Source organism: Euleptes europaea, chromosome 7 (assembly GCF_029931775.1).
Source record: "Euleptes europaea isolate rEulEur1 chromosome 7, rEulEur1.hap1, whole genome shotgun sequence".
Taxonomy (NCBI): domain Eukaryota; kingdom Metazoa; phylum Chordata; class Lepidosauria; order Squamata; family Sphaerodactylidae; genus Euleptes; species Euleptes europaea.
Window position 1 is genome coordinate 57,926,680 of NC_079318.1, and position 17,038 is coordinate 57,943,717.

The window sequence follows — 17,038 nt, forward strand, 5'->3', positions numbered from 1 at the left end:
ATGCTGTGGATGGATGCATCTAAGCTGCTTATTATATTGATGGGTTTTGCTGCTCTGCAGCAAATGAAAACAGGCAGCTGCTTCCTCCATCAAAGCAAAAGGCAGCCTGAGTTTTTATTAAACGAGTGTTCATTTCTTCTATTGCCAAAATTCTTCCACAAAACAAAAGAGCAGTTTTAGCACATTATTGCTTAACTAGACATGAACAACTGACAGCAAGTGATAAGCCTGTCTGCTTTTCACAACTGGTAATCATTTTTTGGAATAGATGTTTTAATATAGTTGAATATAAAATTTTGCAATTTACATCTACAATAGTACGTAAATTTATAGATCCAGCTTGTTGCTGGAGAGTGAAGGCTAGAATCACAAAAGGCTTGTTCCAGTGTTGTTTAATTTTTAATGATTATTTGAAAACCGTGTAAAGAAAGTGGAATCAAAATTCATTCAGCTGACACAAAAAAGGTGGTAAAGACAATAATACAAGCAGCCTTGTACGGGTTGACAGCTTTACCAATACGACCCAGGTCCAGAACATCTACACTTCTTGCTTGTTTCCGCCATTCCACAGTTCCATTGCCTGTCTTAAGTTTATGCTGGGGGTGGGGAGAAATCTGCAGATTTCAAACCGTCATGTTTTCTTCCAAGTCATGAATAATAATGAGAATGAAAGAGTGTGAGAAAGAGCACTGAGGCCATTTTGGCCAAGCTGAAGACCTCCGCCAGCTCTTATACACACTTTACAATGATCTCTCATAAATTTGGCTTTAGACTGAGGGGCAGAAAGGGGTTTGTGAAGCATGAACAGAGAAGGAAATGTACAGAGATGTGTGATGGATGCTGCTTTATTTCTCTATTATGCCTTATGTTGTGACACTTAGGGAGTCTTCTGTGGGATAGGAAGGTGGCAAATGTTTATTTCCCCCTCCAGCCTAAAAAAGGAAGAAGCTGAAAGTGAGCAGAACTAGGAAGTAATTGGATCAAGATTCACAATGATAGTGGTAAATATGGCCAAATGTGAAATAGATTTCTAATACCAAAATCTAGGATATTCAGAAATGTATGTGGGCTGTAGCAGGAACTTTCACAAAGAAAAGCTGAAATGATGACTAATTCTCAGTATGTTTTTGGAGTTTGGAGTTAAAGTTCATTTACTTTTCGGGAGGATAGTGCAGGTGAAATCCAAAGAGACATTCATGGGACTTCAATAGATGCGTGATAGTTTCTATAGATACCCTGGACTCCCCAGGCCTTTCCTTGCTATCTGAGTCCGCCATTTTCCTTCATAGCTCCTCCATGAAATTGTATAATTATATAATCTACAGATAACCTGGAACTAGTGCCGGATTTATGTATAAGCTAAACAAGCTATAGCTTAGGGCCCCACTCTCTTGGGCCCCCGCAAAAAATTTAAAGGAAAAAAAAACCTGGATGTACATTTCCAAAATATAAGATAAAAAACAAATAAAATAAAACCTACATACAGCAACAGTGTTTTGTGTTGTGTAGGCTCCTATGATGTAAGTAATGGGCCCCGCCTTCTAGCCTGCTTCCTAAAATATCACTAGTTTGCTCATTTCTATATATAAATTACCATATAGCATATATTCAACACAAAAAACAGCAACAATTTGTTGTTGTCAAAGGACAGCTGGACATATAAAGGGCCCTATAACCTTCAATAGTTTAGGGCCTCATCAAACCTAAATCCGGCCCTGCCTGGGACTACAGATGGAAAACCCTGCCCTTTTGGAAGTCTTTACAGGTTTTTCCAGTGCACATAATTTGAGTCTTCTGCAATTGAAGAAGGGCACAGAAGTAGAAGAAGGGCACAGAAGAGAATATGAAAAGTTCTGATGTACTAATGGTGATATGTCCAAAATAGATTCCTGTGGAGAAGCAAGGAGTTCCTAGGTATAGTTTTTGTTCACAAGGACAGACTATGCTTCACTATTTAGGGCTGATTCATATAAATCAGTCTTTCATAGTGATACAAGTAAAACATCCTAACTGGCTTCACCCTAAAAAATCTTCCAGAAAAAGCAAGCAGAATAAGGATGTTTGTATCAAACTGAACACAGCTTGGAGTATTCACAAGATAACAGAACACACTAAGGAAATCAGCTAGTATTGTGAAGAAATCAACATTTTTATTTCAGCATGTAAAAATGCTTTTACTTTTGGGCAGTAAAAGTATGGATGACTTCAGACAATACAGTGAAATTAAACCATAAGAACCTGCTGTTCCTGACCAAAAGTATGTGTAGCCCAACATTGTGTTTCCAGCAGTGGCGGGTGGCCCAGATACCTCTGGGAAGCCCATAAGAAGTGCATGAAGGTGGCAGCTTTCCTGTTTTGTTTGTCCTCCACATTTGATAGTGGGGGAAATGGAGCCACAGGTCACTCAGGCTCCATCTACAGATATTCAGCCTCAGAGTATGACCAGAGTATGACCAGAGATGGGTACCCGTGTCTCTTCTCTCATGGGTGAAGAAGTAGCTAGGACGGGAACAATTTTCAGCAGGAAGGGAAATGATTATACAGCTATTTTCCATCATCCGTCATTCCAGATGCTCATAAGAACATAAGAAAAGACATGCTGGATCAGATCAAGGCCCATCAAGTCCAGCAGTCTGATCACACAGTGGCCAACCAAGTGTCTCTAGAAAGCCCCCAAACAAGACAACTGCAGCAGCATCCTGCCTGTGTTTCACAGCATCTAATATAATGGGCATACTCCACTGATACTGTAGAGAATAGGTATGCATCATGACTAGTATTCATTTTGACTAGTAGCCATGGATAGCCCTATCCTCCATGAACATGTTCACTTCCAAGCTGGCAGCCATCATCACATCCTGGGGCAGGGAGTTCTATAATTTAACTATGCGTTGTGTAAAGAAATACTTCCTTTTATCTGTTTTGAATCTCTTACCCTCCAGCTTCAGCAGATGACCCCGTGTTCTGGTATTATGAGAGAGGGAGAAAAGTTGCTGCAGTCTCTGGCATGAAATACCATATTTTTTTATCTGCTGCACAAGTATTAAACGTTTTTGCATTTTATACGCTCTTCATACTTAACTTTTATCTGCAAATATTTGTTGTTGTTTATTTGTTACAGCCAATGGCCAGCATAAAATTACAAAACAGTACAGATATATATATACATACACCGATAACTGAAGTGATAGAAAGTTGAATAAAATATCCTAAAATGGACAAGTTAAAATACATTTGTCAGCATATTAAAATACAAAAGAAAAAAGAGAAAAAATACGTTATAACCCTTTTTATTTTGAGCATTCCTTTTAGTAAAGGCCTTCCAACAAAATTTAGCTACATCATAAGATATAGCGGGATTTTTATCCTCGAGCAGAAATTGAATGATTGAACTCTCATTGGTTATAGATTGATGTAAAAGGCCAAATTGTTGTAACCAGGGGTCGATTATAGTTCTTCTAAATTCCAGGTAAAATTCACAGTGTAATAAAATGTGTGCCAGGGATTCTTCTTCTCCCACTGGAGACCTGATTCTATTCTCTGTCCTCTCTGCTGCTGAGCTGGTGCCCCCCCCCCCCACATGTAAATGCACATGTAAATAATCGTGCAATCATTAATGGGATCATGAAATTGAAAGATCAGTCACTATGGGGATGGGGTGGTGTATATAAACACACACACACAAATATACATACGTGAGGACAAGTGGGGCAAAAACCTTGTCTTGTATGTAAAAGTGTATGGGAATGAAATGTCTGGTTAAAAAAGAGATTTTTTTAGATGCCTTGAGAAATTGATACTTATAAAATGTATCCACGGTTGTAGTTAATTTAAAATATCACTGGATAATTTGCAGTGTTTTCATAAGAATCAACTTGAAATACAATGGCCAGATAATGTTAGGGTTAAAAAAAATGACATTTTTATCCCACACTGATTCATTTCAGGCATGAAGTGAAACCATGTTTTACGTTAACTACAGTTAGATTGTGAGACACCTGTGAGACACAGGTTATCCTGGTTTGCCTCCACATAGGGTTGCCAGCTCCAGGTAGGGAAATACCTGGAGATTTTGGGGGTGGAGCCTGAGGAGGGCAGGGTTTGGAGAGGGGAGGGACTTCAATGCCATTGAGTCCAATTGCCAAAGTGGCCATTTTTCCCAGGGGAACTGAGCTCTATCAGCTGGAGATCAGCTGTAATAGCAGGAGATCTCCAGCTAGTACCTGGAGGTTGGCAACCCTACCTCCACGAATGCTGGTGCCATCACTCAGCCCCTGCCTCCCCCGCACAGACCTATCTAGTAATCTAGCCTGCAGTGCAGTTAGTGTGACACCAGGGGACATGCCAAGATTAAGCCACAATGCCCGAATTACTGAGCTATGCCGTATGTCAACACATAGATTTAATTGCAGTTAATTAATCAACTTTAAATAATTGTTTCAGATCGGAGTTGGGCACATCCTAGCTAATCAGAGTTGGTGGAATGGCTCAGTAACCATGGTTTAATCAAACCATGGTTTAATCATGGTTGGTTTGTTTACATCTGAACCAGGGTTGCCAGCTCTGTGTTGGGGAATACTTGGAGATTTTGGAGGTGGAGCCAGAGGGGAATGGGGTTTGGAGAGGGGAGGGATCTCAGCAGGGTATAATGCCATAGAGTCCACTTTCTAAAGCAGCCATTTACTCCAGGTGAACTGATCTCTGTCGCCTGGAGGTCAGGTGTAATAGCAGGAGATCTCCAGCTACCACCTGGAGGTTGGCAACCCTAATCTAGCACATTCTAGATCAAGTTAAAGCAGTGGATTCACATTAAAAAAGCACTGTGACCTTATCAAACTATAAAAGTAATAATTAAAAGCATCATAAAGGATACAGCATGCAAACTAAAATCACGTCTATAAAAACAATTACTAAAAAAGCTATATCTTAAAATGGTTCTTAAAACATGAACATGATCTGAAAACCCAGCAACAACTAAATAGGATATAAGTTTCAGTTGGGCTTAGGTCGTCTTGGTATCTTGGTAAATGCATGTCCAAGCCCTGTGTTTCGCGAAATAATATGGAATGCAGGGACTAGGGAGTGGGGCTATTACAGGGAAAGTTTATGGAGGTGAAAGGAAGAGTATTTGAATCTTACTGTGCGTGCCAATTATCCATGCAAATGCCTTGTCTAGATCAATTTCTCCACAGCCAGGTTCATGAGCAGTTTGGGAAGCAAGTGGGGGTAACTTTTAAAACATAACCTTTTGGAGGTATAGGCAGGGGAAGATCAGTAGACAGAAAAATAATCAAATATTGCCTCCCATCTGCTGATTATCCCATGCAAAAGCCCTCCCAACTCTTGAATTAGTATTTCAAGGAAACCCTGTGATTTTCCTCTAATTTCTAGTATTCTTAGTTGCTCTACTCACTTGTCTCCTCAATTTCAGTTGGGCCACTGAGTTCAGTATTGACTGTATGAAGCATTTTGAAATCTTGTTAATTTCAGCACAGAAGAGTTGAGCATTCCTTAATTCTACCATTAAAATCAATAGGACTTTAAAAGGCTTCATTTGGGCTGGATTGAACCTGGTATCTGGGTTGCGATGTGTTCAACCAGCCAGGATCTTGATCTATAGCTATATTACACCTGTGCCCGCATGCTGAAAATATAGGTCAGTGCAAGGGAGTAGAAGGCAAAGTGCAAACTCCTCCACCTGGATTGTTAAGCTTATCCTTATTTTGAAAGCCATCAAAGAGGATTACCTACCTGTTCAAGCAAGAGAAGCTTTTCCTTTTACTAAAATTAACAAAAGTATTCTCGCTGCTGACTTAGTGCTTTCGTGGGTAGCGCTGTGTACTTCCACACGTGAGGTCTGGGTTAGCGAGAAACTTTTCACAACCATTCCTTTAGCTGCCAGTGTCTGAATTAATATTCAGGTTGTAGTTTATAGTCCTAAATGACAGCGGAAAGGTGCAGTGTATGTTGCAGGCTACTGATAGGTTGTGTTGTGTAAATAATAGGCCCTTTTTACTGTCATCCTGGAGATTTTATAAGCAGTTTCTACTAACAGGGAGCTGCAGGTTAAATTTGTGTTGTAGCAGGGGGCAGGAAGTAATGCTCATGAATGAAAGGTCAGGTGTCAAGTTTGAAAGAAAGAGGAATTCAGTAGCTCAGGATCTCTCTTGTGAATGCGAGTCTATGGATTTAAAGTTGGTTTGAAATACTTAATTGAATAAAGTAACTTATTTTAAATATCATTTGTAACCATGAAAAATCTGTTTGATGGCATCAGTGGAAAAAACGTTTTATCCTTTTTTAAAATATTCCAGTTACTGTTATGGGGTTCATGCCTGTCCCAGGGATTTATGGACCACTTTTTGTAGGGAGTTTGGTGGATACTAGCAAGGCAGGAAGTCCAAGCAGAGGCTCGCCTACTGATAGTGCTAGTCTGGAGATAACCCGAATGGCTGATATACTTCCCTTCCTGGCAAGAAACAGCAATGAACACAGTAAACAGAATGTTTCTCCCTGATATTTTTGTTTTGTTTTTATTTTTACCTGAAGGTCATTTAACTTTAAAATTTGACTATGGCATCTCCCCCTGCTTGCATTCTGAAGTGGTACAGTCCTAAATGATACCTGTTCAGGATGCTGACATCACATTGTGTTGCATATGTAAATCAAGCCTTGGTGAATTTATGAAGTGCCATTTTATCATATGAAGAGGGCTGTGCATAGCAATAAACTCAAAATGAAAATAAACCCAGTAAACTTTAAAATAAACTTTACAATGCTTCTCTATGGAGGAGGGGGTGATTCCTTCAGGACCCCATAAAATTGGACCCCCTGACCCAATCTTCACCAAACGTTGGGGTTCATGCAAGGAGAGTCCCTTGAAGCTACCCTGAAAATTTGGGGACTCTACCTCCAAAAATGCCCCTACAGGAGCTTCAAATATTTTCCCATAGACTATAATGCACCTGAATTTTGGGGGGAAACCCAGAAATAAAGCCAATTACCCATATTTACCGGTATGGGTATTCAGCTTATTTTGGGTTTACAAAAATAAAAAAATCAGTCCCAATAAACTCGAACCCGAAATGTACTGATTTTTTTTTTTTGCACAACTGTACATATGAGTCTAATTTAAGATTTTATTCTGTAAACCATCCATGAACATTTATCAGTCTATGACATGATGTGGACATAAAATGTTGCTGTCACACCACATATTATTTATCCTTCAGTACTTTGGGATACTTAGGGGAAACTTTACTTTAATGATACTGCTCATTTAACCTACAGGCCTTGAGCAGCTTTAGGGGTACAGGATCAAAGCTGACATCGAGAAAGCAAACCTGCTTTTTCATTGATGGAGAGCAAGGGAAGGAGGAAGTCCACTAGTTGCATTTGAGATGCAACTAGAGTGGATCATAGTTTCTTTTCTTTTTCCCCCCAGTTTGATAAATTTTCATTTCTAAACTAATTGATATAGATAAATCCCTCCCCCCCCAAAAAAAAAAACAGAAAGGGGAAAGAATTATTTGGTGGAAAACTTTCATAGTAGAAAGGAATGAGATATTGCTGCATCAAGACGATATTGTCCTGTTCACAGAAAGAGACTGGGGCATAATTAAAAATTACTGAGGTCTTTGCAAAGTCAGCAAATGTAGAAGTTCTTAGGATACATTTGGTACTACACATGGAAAGTAGCTGGGAACGGCAAATTTGTCAAGTATTTATTTATTTCTCACAAGAGAAGCACTTAGTAAAAATTTAGTACTCATCATCTTTGTAGCAGGAATAGCAGGAAGGATCTTTCCTGAGTAGCAGGAAGGATCCCTTCCCTTGAAGCAAAATGTTCCTGGAAGCAACAAGTTTGGTAAATTAATGGGACTTGGTTCTTGTAGGTTATCCGGGCTGTGTAACCGTGGTCTTGGTATTTTCTTTCCTGACGTTTCGCCAGCAGCTGTGGCAGGCATCTTCAGAGGAGTAACACTGAAGGACAGTGTCTCTCAGTGTTACTCCTCTGAAAATGCCTGCCACAGCTGCTGGCGAAACGTCAGGAAAGAAAATACCAAGACCACGGTTACACAGCCCAGATAACCTACAAGAACCAATGAACTCTGACCGTGAAAGCCTTCGACAATAATGGGACTTGGTTACTGCTTTGGAATTTCTACAAAGCTTTGTAGTTGTTTGACTCTGATCTAACTGTGGTAGTGTGTATGGATTATCCCTTTCTGTTGGCTGCAGGCCATAGAGGATATAATTTAAATCCTAACGATACCATAGCTAATGTAGATTGCCCTTTAGCTGACAAATGCTTAAAGTTAGCACCATCTTTTGGATGTACCAATTTAAGTGGATGCTTGTGCTCATCCATGAAAATGGAAAGACTGAAAGATTGACAAATTCAACCACTGGCTAATACTGAAATGATAGCATAGGGTAACTGTGGTAGGAAAGACTTTTGCTTATATTTCAGAAGGTCTGGGCTGTTGCTACTAATTTGACCTGTATTTAACATTCTTTTAGTATCAATAATGATTTAAACACAGGCATGCCCTGTGGTAGGCGATTATTGTTAATTTACCATAGTGTCCATGAGAAGATCTAAAGTAGCATCTTACTTCAGGTCATCTAGTGAATGGGTCCACAACTGAGATGGGTTTTTGAACCAGGCATCTGGGGGAGGGACTGTGGAGAGAGAGAGGGAAGGAGGGAGGGAGGGAGGGAAGGGAGAGAGAGGGAGAGAGAGAATCAAAATCTTGTCCTTTTCCCCTGTTACTTTCTTGCAATTTTTGAAAATAATAGAAAAAATTCACTTTGGTTAGATCTAAAAGGTGTTTTTAAAATGTTTTTTTTAAATCTGCTATTTAAAACTGACCATTGCTGTATTTTATTTTAGGTATCTGGCCTTCTGAAGAGGTGCTAGCTTACTACTGCCTCAAGCACTGTGAAATGTTCAGGTACAAAGACAACCTATAAAATACCCTTTTCCAATCCATTAGTTTTATTATATCTGCATAGTAAAGATTGCTATGATTTAAGTCGTCAGATTCAGTTTTTGAAAGTTCAAGGTGAAAAAGCATGTTGCTCTTAACAAAGAATTTGGAGCTGCCTTTGGGTACTAATATTGCACAGCAAGCTTTCTGCTATATGTCAAAGACTTTTGATTTCCACTCAAGGCGTTTTATTTCACTTTGATTTTTGGGAAACAAAAGTGAGACGCCAATCGATCACCACTGATTGTGAAGGTCAGGGGGAAAAAATAAAACCATTCTTTGCATTGACTTCAGTTCTGAAAGTCATCAAAGTGTTGTCTTGGAAGGTGCGTCTTGCTCTCAAACAAGTCCTTTGGTATCAGGCTTTTCCTGGGTTTTCCTGTGTGATTTGTACCTTTTTGTATTTCTGTGTATTTTTCATACTTATGTATAATATTCTCTCTCTCTCTTTCTCCCTCCCTCCCTCCCTCCCTCCCTCCCTCTCTGCATTTAGCTGTTCAGGTACAATAAGAGAAAGAACGGAGAGACAGTTAAAGTTGAGCAGAAACTGGGTGTAGGATGTTTGTGGATATTTTCACAGTGCCTTCCCAGTGATTTTATTTTTTAAGGTGGGATTTTATTTTTTAGGGTGGTGCACATACATTTGTGGGAGGGAGGAATGCATCTCCATTGCCAAGGCAACTGGTCCAATATTTTCTGTTTTGCCACACTGCACTACAGCTGAGCCACCGTACTGCAGAAAAATGAACCTGTCCTCATTGTCAAAGCCGCCATTATCAAGACATTTTGTGTCTTGCCACACTGTGCTAATGGGCAATAAAACAGCCAGCTCAGTATGGCAAGAGAGGAGTATTTATAACAGGGACGTGTTTCCTCTCTCCTCGCCTTTCCATTTACAGTGCAAGACCATTGTTTGCCATCAGTGACATTGCTATGCTGCCAGACCGGATTCATGATGTAGCATGATGATGTCATCCCATTATCGCCCATTCTCCTGTCAGTGAGGTTTCACTGGACAGAGTGGGCAGAGGCAGAAAGGGGGATTTCATCCTCTTCCACCTCCCCACTGCAGTCTATGCAGATCCCACGACCCGAGAAATAAACCTGCCTGGGGGTCAGAAAGGGCTGTGGAGGTGCATGCATGAAAGATCCATGACCATAAACACCTTTGGCTGTTGGGTCACTGGATCCAACCCATCATATGTGTGCATTATAAATGGACCTATATAAAGCTGCCTTGTCTGAATTGCTGTTTTTATATCCTTTTTTTCTCTTATTATGAACATGTTCACCACCTCAGATCCTCCCAACTGAGCTGACTCTTTGGTCCTAATAGAGGCTTACCCTTCTGGGGTGGTGACTCCTTTGTTATGGAAAGCCTACCCAAAAAAGACTCCTATGCTATCCATCTCCCATAAGGCCCGTTTGTTCTTCTTAGGTGGATGTTCTACAGTTAATTTCCCAAGGAGGGTGTTGTTTTGAGGGAAAGATATACAGTGACTTTTCTCCCTGGCTTTGAAAAAAAGATTATGAACTGATACCCTGGGGTTAGTATTGTCTACTCAGACTGGCAGCAGCTCTCCAGGGTCTCAGTGGACCAAGTGGCCAATGAGAAAGGCTGCACATAATTATTTAAGTATCTAAATTGGGGCGTTTGACATTAATGTTATGTACTTGGGAGCAAAAGTGAGTTTTAAAAAGTAAGAACCACTGTGATAAACTGAGGATCAAATTGAGGGGTCCTTACAGAATCCTACTCGGTTGACACACACCCCCCGATTTTATTTTATTTATATCCTCCTTTTTCCAGGCAAAAGCTGGGCTCAGGGTGGCTTCCAACAAGTGATTAATACAATCTATAATATCATAAATTACAAAAATTAAAACTTTTCACACATTTACATTAAAACCATATATTCTTAATGAAAGGTTTCCACTCATTGCCTATAAAAAGGGGGTGCTTCAAGACTAGTCTCCCACCTTATAAAACCTACCTGTTATTTCAATAATTTGGGAAAAGACCCACTAAGATTGCATAGTGGCATTGGTCTAGGGGGAGGTGGAATAGGGAGACTAAGGAAAAGAAGATGGGGGGATGGTCTGACCAACATCAGTATTAATATCAATCAGTTAGTAGGGTCCAATAGGGGAAAAGAAAAGGAAGAGGGAGGGGGAGGGGAAGTAGATTCTATTTGAGCATAACACTCTCTGGGGGTATATCAGGAGAGGTGGTCTCAGACCATTTAGGGCTTTAATGGTCAGTACCAACACCTTGTACTTAATCCAGTTCTCAACCTGGAGCCAGTGCAGCTGGCGGAGCACAGTTTGAATATGCGCTCTCCATGGGGTTCCCATCAAGACCCATACCGCTGCTTTCTGGACCAGTTGCAGTTTCCAGAGCAACTTCAAGGGAAGCCCTGCATAGACAAGTTGCAGTAGTCCAATCTGGAGGTGACCATTGCATGCATCGCTGTAGCTAGGTCAGAGTGGGACATAGGGAGATAACTGCCGGACCTGGAGAAGATTGAAAAATGCCGTCTTGGCAATATTTGTGACCTGGGCCTCCAAAGAAAGGGAAGCATCCAGAATCACCTCCAAACTCTTGATAGAAGAATCTGGCATCAGCTCAACATAGTCCAGGGTGTGGAGTTGGATTACCTGACCTGGGCTACCCCGGCCCAGTCACAGGACCTCCATCTTTGATGGATTTAATTTCAGACAACTCTGTTTTAACCATTTCACCACCGCATCCACCACTCGACCAGTTTATCTGGGACACTGCCCCACCGGCTGGCCATCAACAAATATAGCTGGGTGTCATCTGCATATTGATGACATCCCAGCCCAAAACTCCTGAATAGCTGGGCAAGGGGACACATATAGATGTTAGAAAGCATTGGGGAGTGGATCGCTCCTTGTGGGATGCCACGTACCAAAGGGTATAGTAGCGAGACCCTCTCCCTTTGCAACACCTTCTGACCTGTCCTTGCAGAAAAGAGACCAGCCATTGAATGACTGTCCCCCATAAACCAATGTCGACAAGGCAGTGGGTCAAAAGATTGTGATCGTGTTAAATACTGCTGATAAGTCAAGTAACAACAGCAGATCCATATTACGGACAATATTTATCTGAACACAGCTTATACTTTCAGAATCCAAAATGCTCCCACAGTTGTATTTCCAAAGTATATGTTCAAAATAAGTACAAAAATGAAAAAGAAACCTTTTCAAAATGTATGTGATGAAAAACATTTTTACTCTTTAAAACTATCTTAGCAGAAGAACATTAACATACTCTTCTGCAATATAAAACCAATAAAGAAATAAAATAAACTACGTCCAAACATACCCCTTGTGAGCTTGCATACTAAGAATATGCTTCATGCTGCAAAAGAGCTCAACCTACTCACCTTTGCAACAGTAAAACAAAAATAGCAATAGAACCCCTTTAAAACAAATTTTTTACCTGTTGAAAAAGAGATATTCAGCACACAACAGGCTAGTTTTTTGTGGGGGAGGGGAGTCCTACAGTGTTGTAGAACAACAGCAAAACAGACATGAGAGAACATGATTGTCCTTAGTCAAACTATCTGTTACATAAGACCCAAGAGCAGACCTCTTTCCGGAGAGCCAGCATGATGTAGTAGTTAGGAGAGGTGGACTCTAATCTGGAGAACTGGGTTTGGTTCCCCACTTCTCCACATGAGCGGCAGACTCTAATGTTGGTTTCCTTGCTTCTACAGATGAAGCCAGCTGGATGATCTTGGGCTACTCAGTTCTCCTCAAGTTCTCTCAGCCCCACCTATCTCACAAGGAGTCTGTTGTGGGGAGAGGAAGGGAAAGAGATTGTAAACCGGTTTGATTCTCCTTAAAGGTAGAGAAAATCGGGGTATAAAAAAGTGACTCTTCTTCCTTTAAAATTTAAGCATGAAGTGGCCTGATTTTGGGGTTGGGGGGGCACTGTGGAATCTATCCCTTCTACCTCTTCAGAAGACCACCATTTGTCCCCAGCGTAGTGTGAGAGGCACAATGTGCCACCCCCATCTCATTTTCCATCACTTTTGCCTTCACTGAAACACCTGTAACTCATAGTAATCAAGGAAACTGAGCACTCATGTTCCCATCTAGAAATACTTTCCATATGACAATGCTTCAACTTACCATGGTTTTTTAAATTGAATTATTAGCCATTTGTGGCTTTGATTATTTGTTTTATTACATTTCAATTATATTCAGCATTTTTGAGCAGACATTTTCACGAGAAGTGGTATAGAAATGCCTTAAATAAACAAATAATAAATACAGTGGGTCCCCCCACCCCTTTACATCAAAACACAAAAGTTATAACCTCCACTACATGAGCTGGTTCTTTGGCTTCTGACTATCCTCCGCCTGTCTAGTACAGATGTCCGTCATCAGTATGCGAACGGAAACTGGGCTAACTGTATTTTAAATGAATAGCCTGTTTTGATGATTAACTGATTCTGATTGTACTTTCCATATCATGAAAGTGGACCCGGGATCAGCTCGCCACAAGGCTAATTTCATGATACTTAATCACCTCTCCTAACAGCCACTTCAGTGCAGTTTTGCCATCCATTTGTTAAATTTGCACACTATTATCATTATATTTATTTATTCAGGGAAAAGTATTTTTATGGCGTATTTTTCAGTACATCAGCATAATTACAGGTGCCAGTGGCAGTGGTGGGGGCTATATTCCCACCTGTGTTCTAGACCACACTCAGTTTTCCACAGGAATATATTTCAGCTTTCTTCTTCATGATTTCTGTGCTATCCTAACAATTAGGTTTTCTGCCTGAATCCCTAGAACACTTGTGCCGTAATCAGGACCTACTGTAATCAGGACCTACTGAGTTGAGATAGAACTTCCTAGTCTCTTGTCAGGATCTTCTGCACTTCCTGGACCTCTTTTCACATTCCACAAGGGGAAGAAAAAGTTTCTTTTCCCTCACGTTTTATATCATCATAAGAACAGCAGTGGCACTGAGAACTTTCTCCATAGTTTTTCACCAATAGTGTCATTTTTGTATCTTTGTTTCATTAGTTAGGGAGTGTTCTTTGTTTTCTTAGTTTCTTTAGTTATTTTGGCTGAACCACTTGTTTTTATTCCTTGAGGAAGTTTCCCTTTTTCGTCACACCTGTGCTTTTGTGGTGCTGCAGCTGGGGGACTTGACAACACCTATGGTTGTCTTTGTTTTCTTTAGTTGGAGAACACAATGCAGAATGCTGTATTCACTGCCAAAAAACATACCAAGCATGTTTTACAGAAATTGTTCTTCTAAATCATGTGCTTTACTGGGGGAACAGGCCTTGATGGCCCAATACTATTACACTGGGAGAGCTTATGAAAATCTCACTGGAAGCATTGGTTCTGAAACTGTTATTGATTTGAAATGGTTATGATTTTCATGTCCTGACTGTTTCTGAATACCTCAGCTTGATAAGACCAACCAGAGAGCGCCACTGTAGTAGATTTAGGGTTACCAGGTCCTCCCGGCCCCTGGCAGGGGATGGGGGATAGGTTGCCAGATCCAGGTTGGGAAACTTCTGGAGATTTGGGGACAGAGCCTGGGGAGGACAGGGACCACAGTGGGATAATGCCATGGAGCTCAACCTCCAAAGCATCCCACTTTCTCAAGGGAAACTGATGTCTGTAGTCTAGAGATGAGCTGTAATTCTGGGTGATCTCAGGTCCCACCTAGAGGCTGGCTACCCTAGATAGAGTGGTTAGAGTATATGACTAGGAGACCCAGGTTTGAATCACCACTCTGCCATGGAAGTTTTCTGGGTGACCTTGGGTCAGTCACACACTGTAAATCTAACGCACCTCACAGGTTTATTGCGTGAATAAATGGAGAAGGAAAGAATTAGGGCTGTTGAATTAAAAAAAATTCGGTATAGTTCGGATTCGGCCGAATTCAGCCCGTTTAGATTCGGGATATGCCGAAGTCCGAACTCCCCCACTTCGGATCCGTTCAATTCGGCGGGAATTCAAAGTTCGGAAAAAAATTCGGCCGAATAAAGCCATTAAAAACACAATCGGGCCTTTCTGCGGCTCTGGGGGGGCATTTTTGGGGTTAGAGGTCCCAAACCTTCGGCAGAGCTTCAAAGGACGTTTATTGAAAGACTCCCCAAGTTTTGTAAAGATTGGGTCAGGGGGGCTGAGATATGGGCCCTGAAAGGGGTCCCCCCACCCTTAATGTGCATCTCTCAGCAGAGCTTGCCGCCCACGCACAAAGCTCCCAGCCCCGACAACAGCTGAGACGTTTGCAAACCAACTGCATAACAACTGCAAAGCAATACAACCTTGTAAAACAACACCTTTGCAACACACAACTGAAACCTCCCCCCTGAAACCAGGGAGCGAGAGACTCGAGGGGGAACACACACCCCAGGCAGAACTGACGAAAGCCCCCTTTGGCTTCCCCCCCACCCACAGAAACTGCTCCCTCCCCACACACACACAGACTCTGCTTTCCCCGCACACACACACATACACAGGAGAAAAATTATAGATTAAAGCCCCCAAAGGGGTCTTACTGTGGCTGTCTTCTGTTCCATCAGAAGGGGCTGGGGAGGACTTGTAATCCAAGATGATTCCAAATAGGCACGGGACGTTTTGCTCTGGAGTGGAGATGCACACAGGATCGGCTGTTCCATTCATCCCAATAGGGAAAAGGGGAAAGGGGAAAGCCCATATCTCGGGACCCCCTGACCCAATGTTCACAAAACTTGGGGGGTATCTTAAGAACACTGGTCTGAAACTCCGCTCAAAGTTTGGGATCTGCACCCCCAAAAATGCGCCCCCTGCAGCCATGGAAAGAGAAAAGGGGGGAGGCGATATTTCTGCCCCCACTGAACCCATCTTTACAAAACTTGGGTAGTATCTTAAGAATAATTGTCTGAAGCTATGCTAAAAGTTTGGGGGCTATATCCCCAAAAAAGCGCCCCCTGCAGCCACATAAATGGAAAAAGGGGGGAGGGAAAAGGGGGAGAGCCCATATCTCGAGACCCCCTGACCCAACGTTTACAAAACTTGGGGGGTATCTTAAGAAGTTTCATCTGAAGCTCCAGTGAAAGTTTTTGTCTATACCCCAAAAAATACGCCCCCTGCAGCCACAGAAAGGAGCGAATGTGCACAAGCATCCCCCCCCACACACACGAGGATTTCGCTCTCTCTCTCTCTCTCTTCCTGGCCGGGCCGCACATCAGCTGATTCCTCCAGTTCTCAATCCTGACTGATTGGCCAGAAGAAGACCCAGCTTGGCCACCAATTGGCCGGGGGAGGAGAATGCTGCTTACTGACGGTTATGCTGCTTACTGACGGCCCCGAATTTGCTGAATTTATTCGCGAACTCCCGAGCTTGCTGAATTCGGCCCCCCCGGTTGCCCGCCAGTTTTGAGTTCGGTTCCTCCCGAACTAAAAACCACCGAATCAGGGGAAATTCAGCTGATTTTCAGTTCGGGCCGAACCGAATCAACAGCCCTAGAAAGAATATTGTAAGCCGTTTTGGGTCTCCACTGGGGAGAAAGTTGGGGTATAAATCAAGCCAATAAAGCTTGCCTCCAAATTGGCTATGACCCGCCTCCCTTGCCCCGATTTAAAAATCCTGATCAGGACTGACTGAATTTTTCATTCTGTCAGACTCTCAGGCATCAGATAAGCTAAAGAGAAAGCTAGATGGACCGCAGAAGTCTAACTCAGTGTAACACCATTTTATAATGTGATAGCTGGTGAGAAGGAGGTAAGTAGGAAGGTTCTTGCCCAGAGAGCCAGTTCTCTCTACCTGACACTGGAGCGCCAGCTCTTCAACAAACTGTATGGGTGATGCTCAAATTATATCAATCACAACCAAGCAACCTGTCTTCACTATGAAGCATGAAAAAGAAACCACAGAAGATATACTGTTTTTCAGTATTAGTTGACTGCGAATATAGTCATGAGCAAATTTTGACTCTTGCTGTGAATTGCATCCCTGCTGTTGAAATTTCTTTGTTCCCTGTTACCAAAATGTTACCAA

General features: G+C 41.8%; 1 protein-coding gene across 1 annotated transcript in view; it reads left to right on the plus strand.

Annotated features, from left to right (window-relative positions):
• CAMKMT (calmodulin-lysine N-methyltransferase) overlaps positions 1–17,038 on the plus strand; it is a 297,003-nt gene that overhangs the window by 230,852 nt on the left and 49,113 nt on the right. Inside the window, exon 4 of the mRNA XM_056852994.1 lies at positions 8,897–8,957. Coding sequence (XP_056708972.1) covers positions 8,897–8,957 — 61 coding nt within the window. The remainder of the gene's footprint in view (positions 1–8,896; positions 8,958–17,038) is intronic.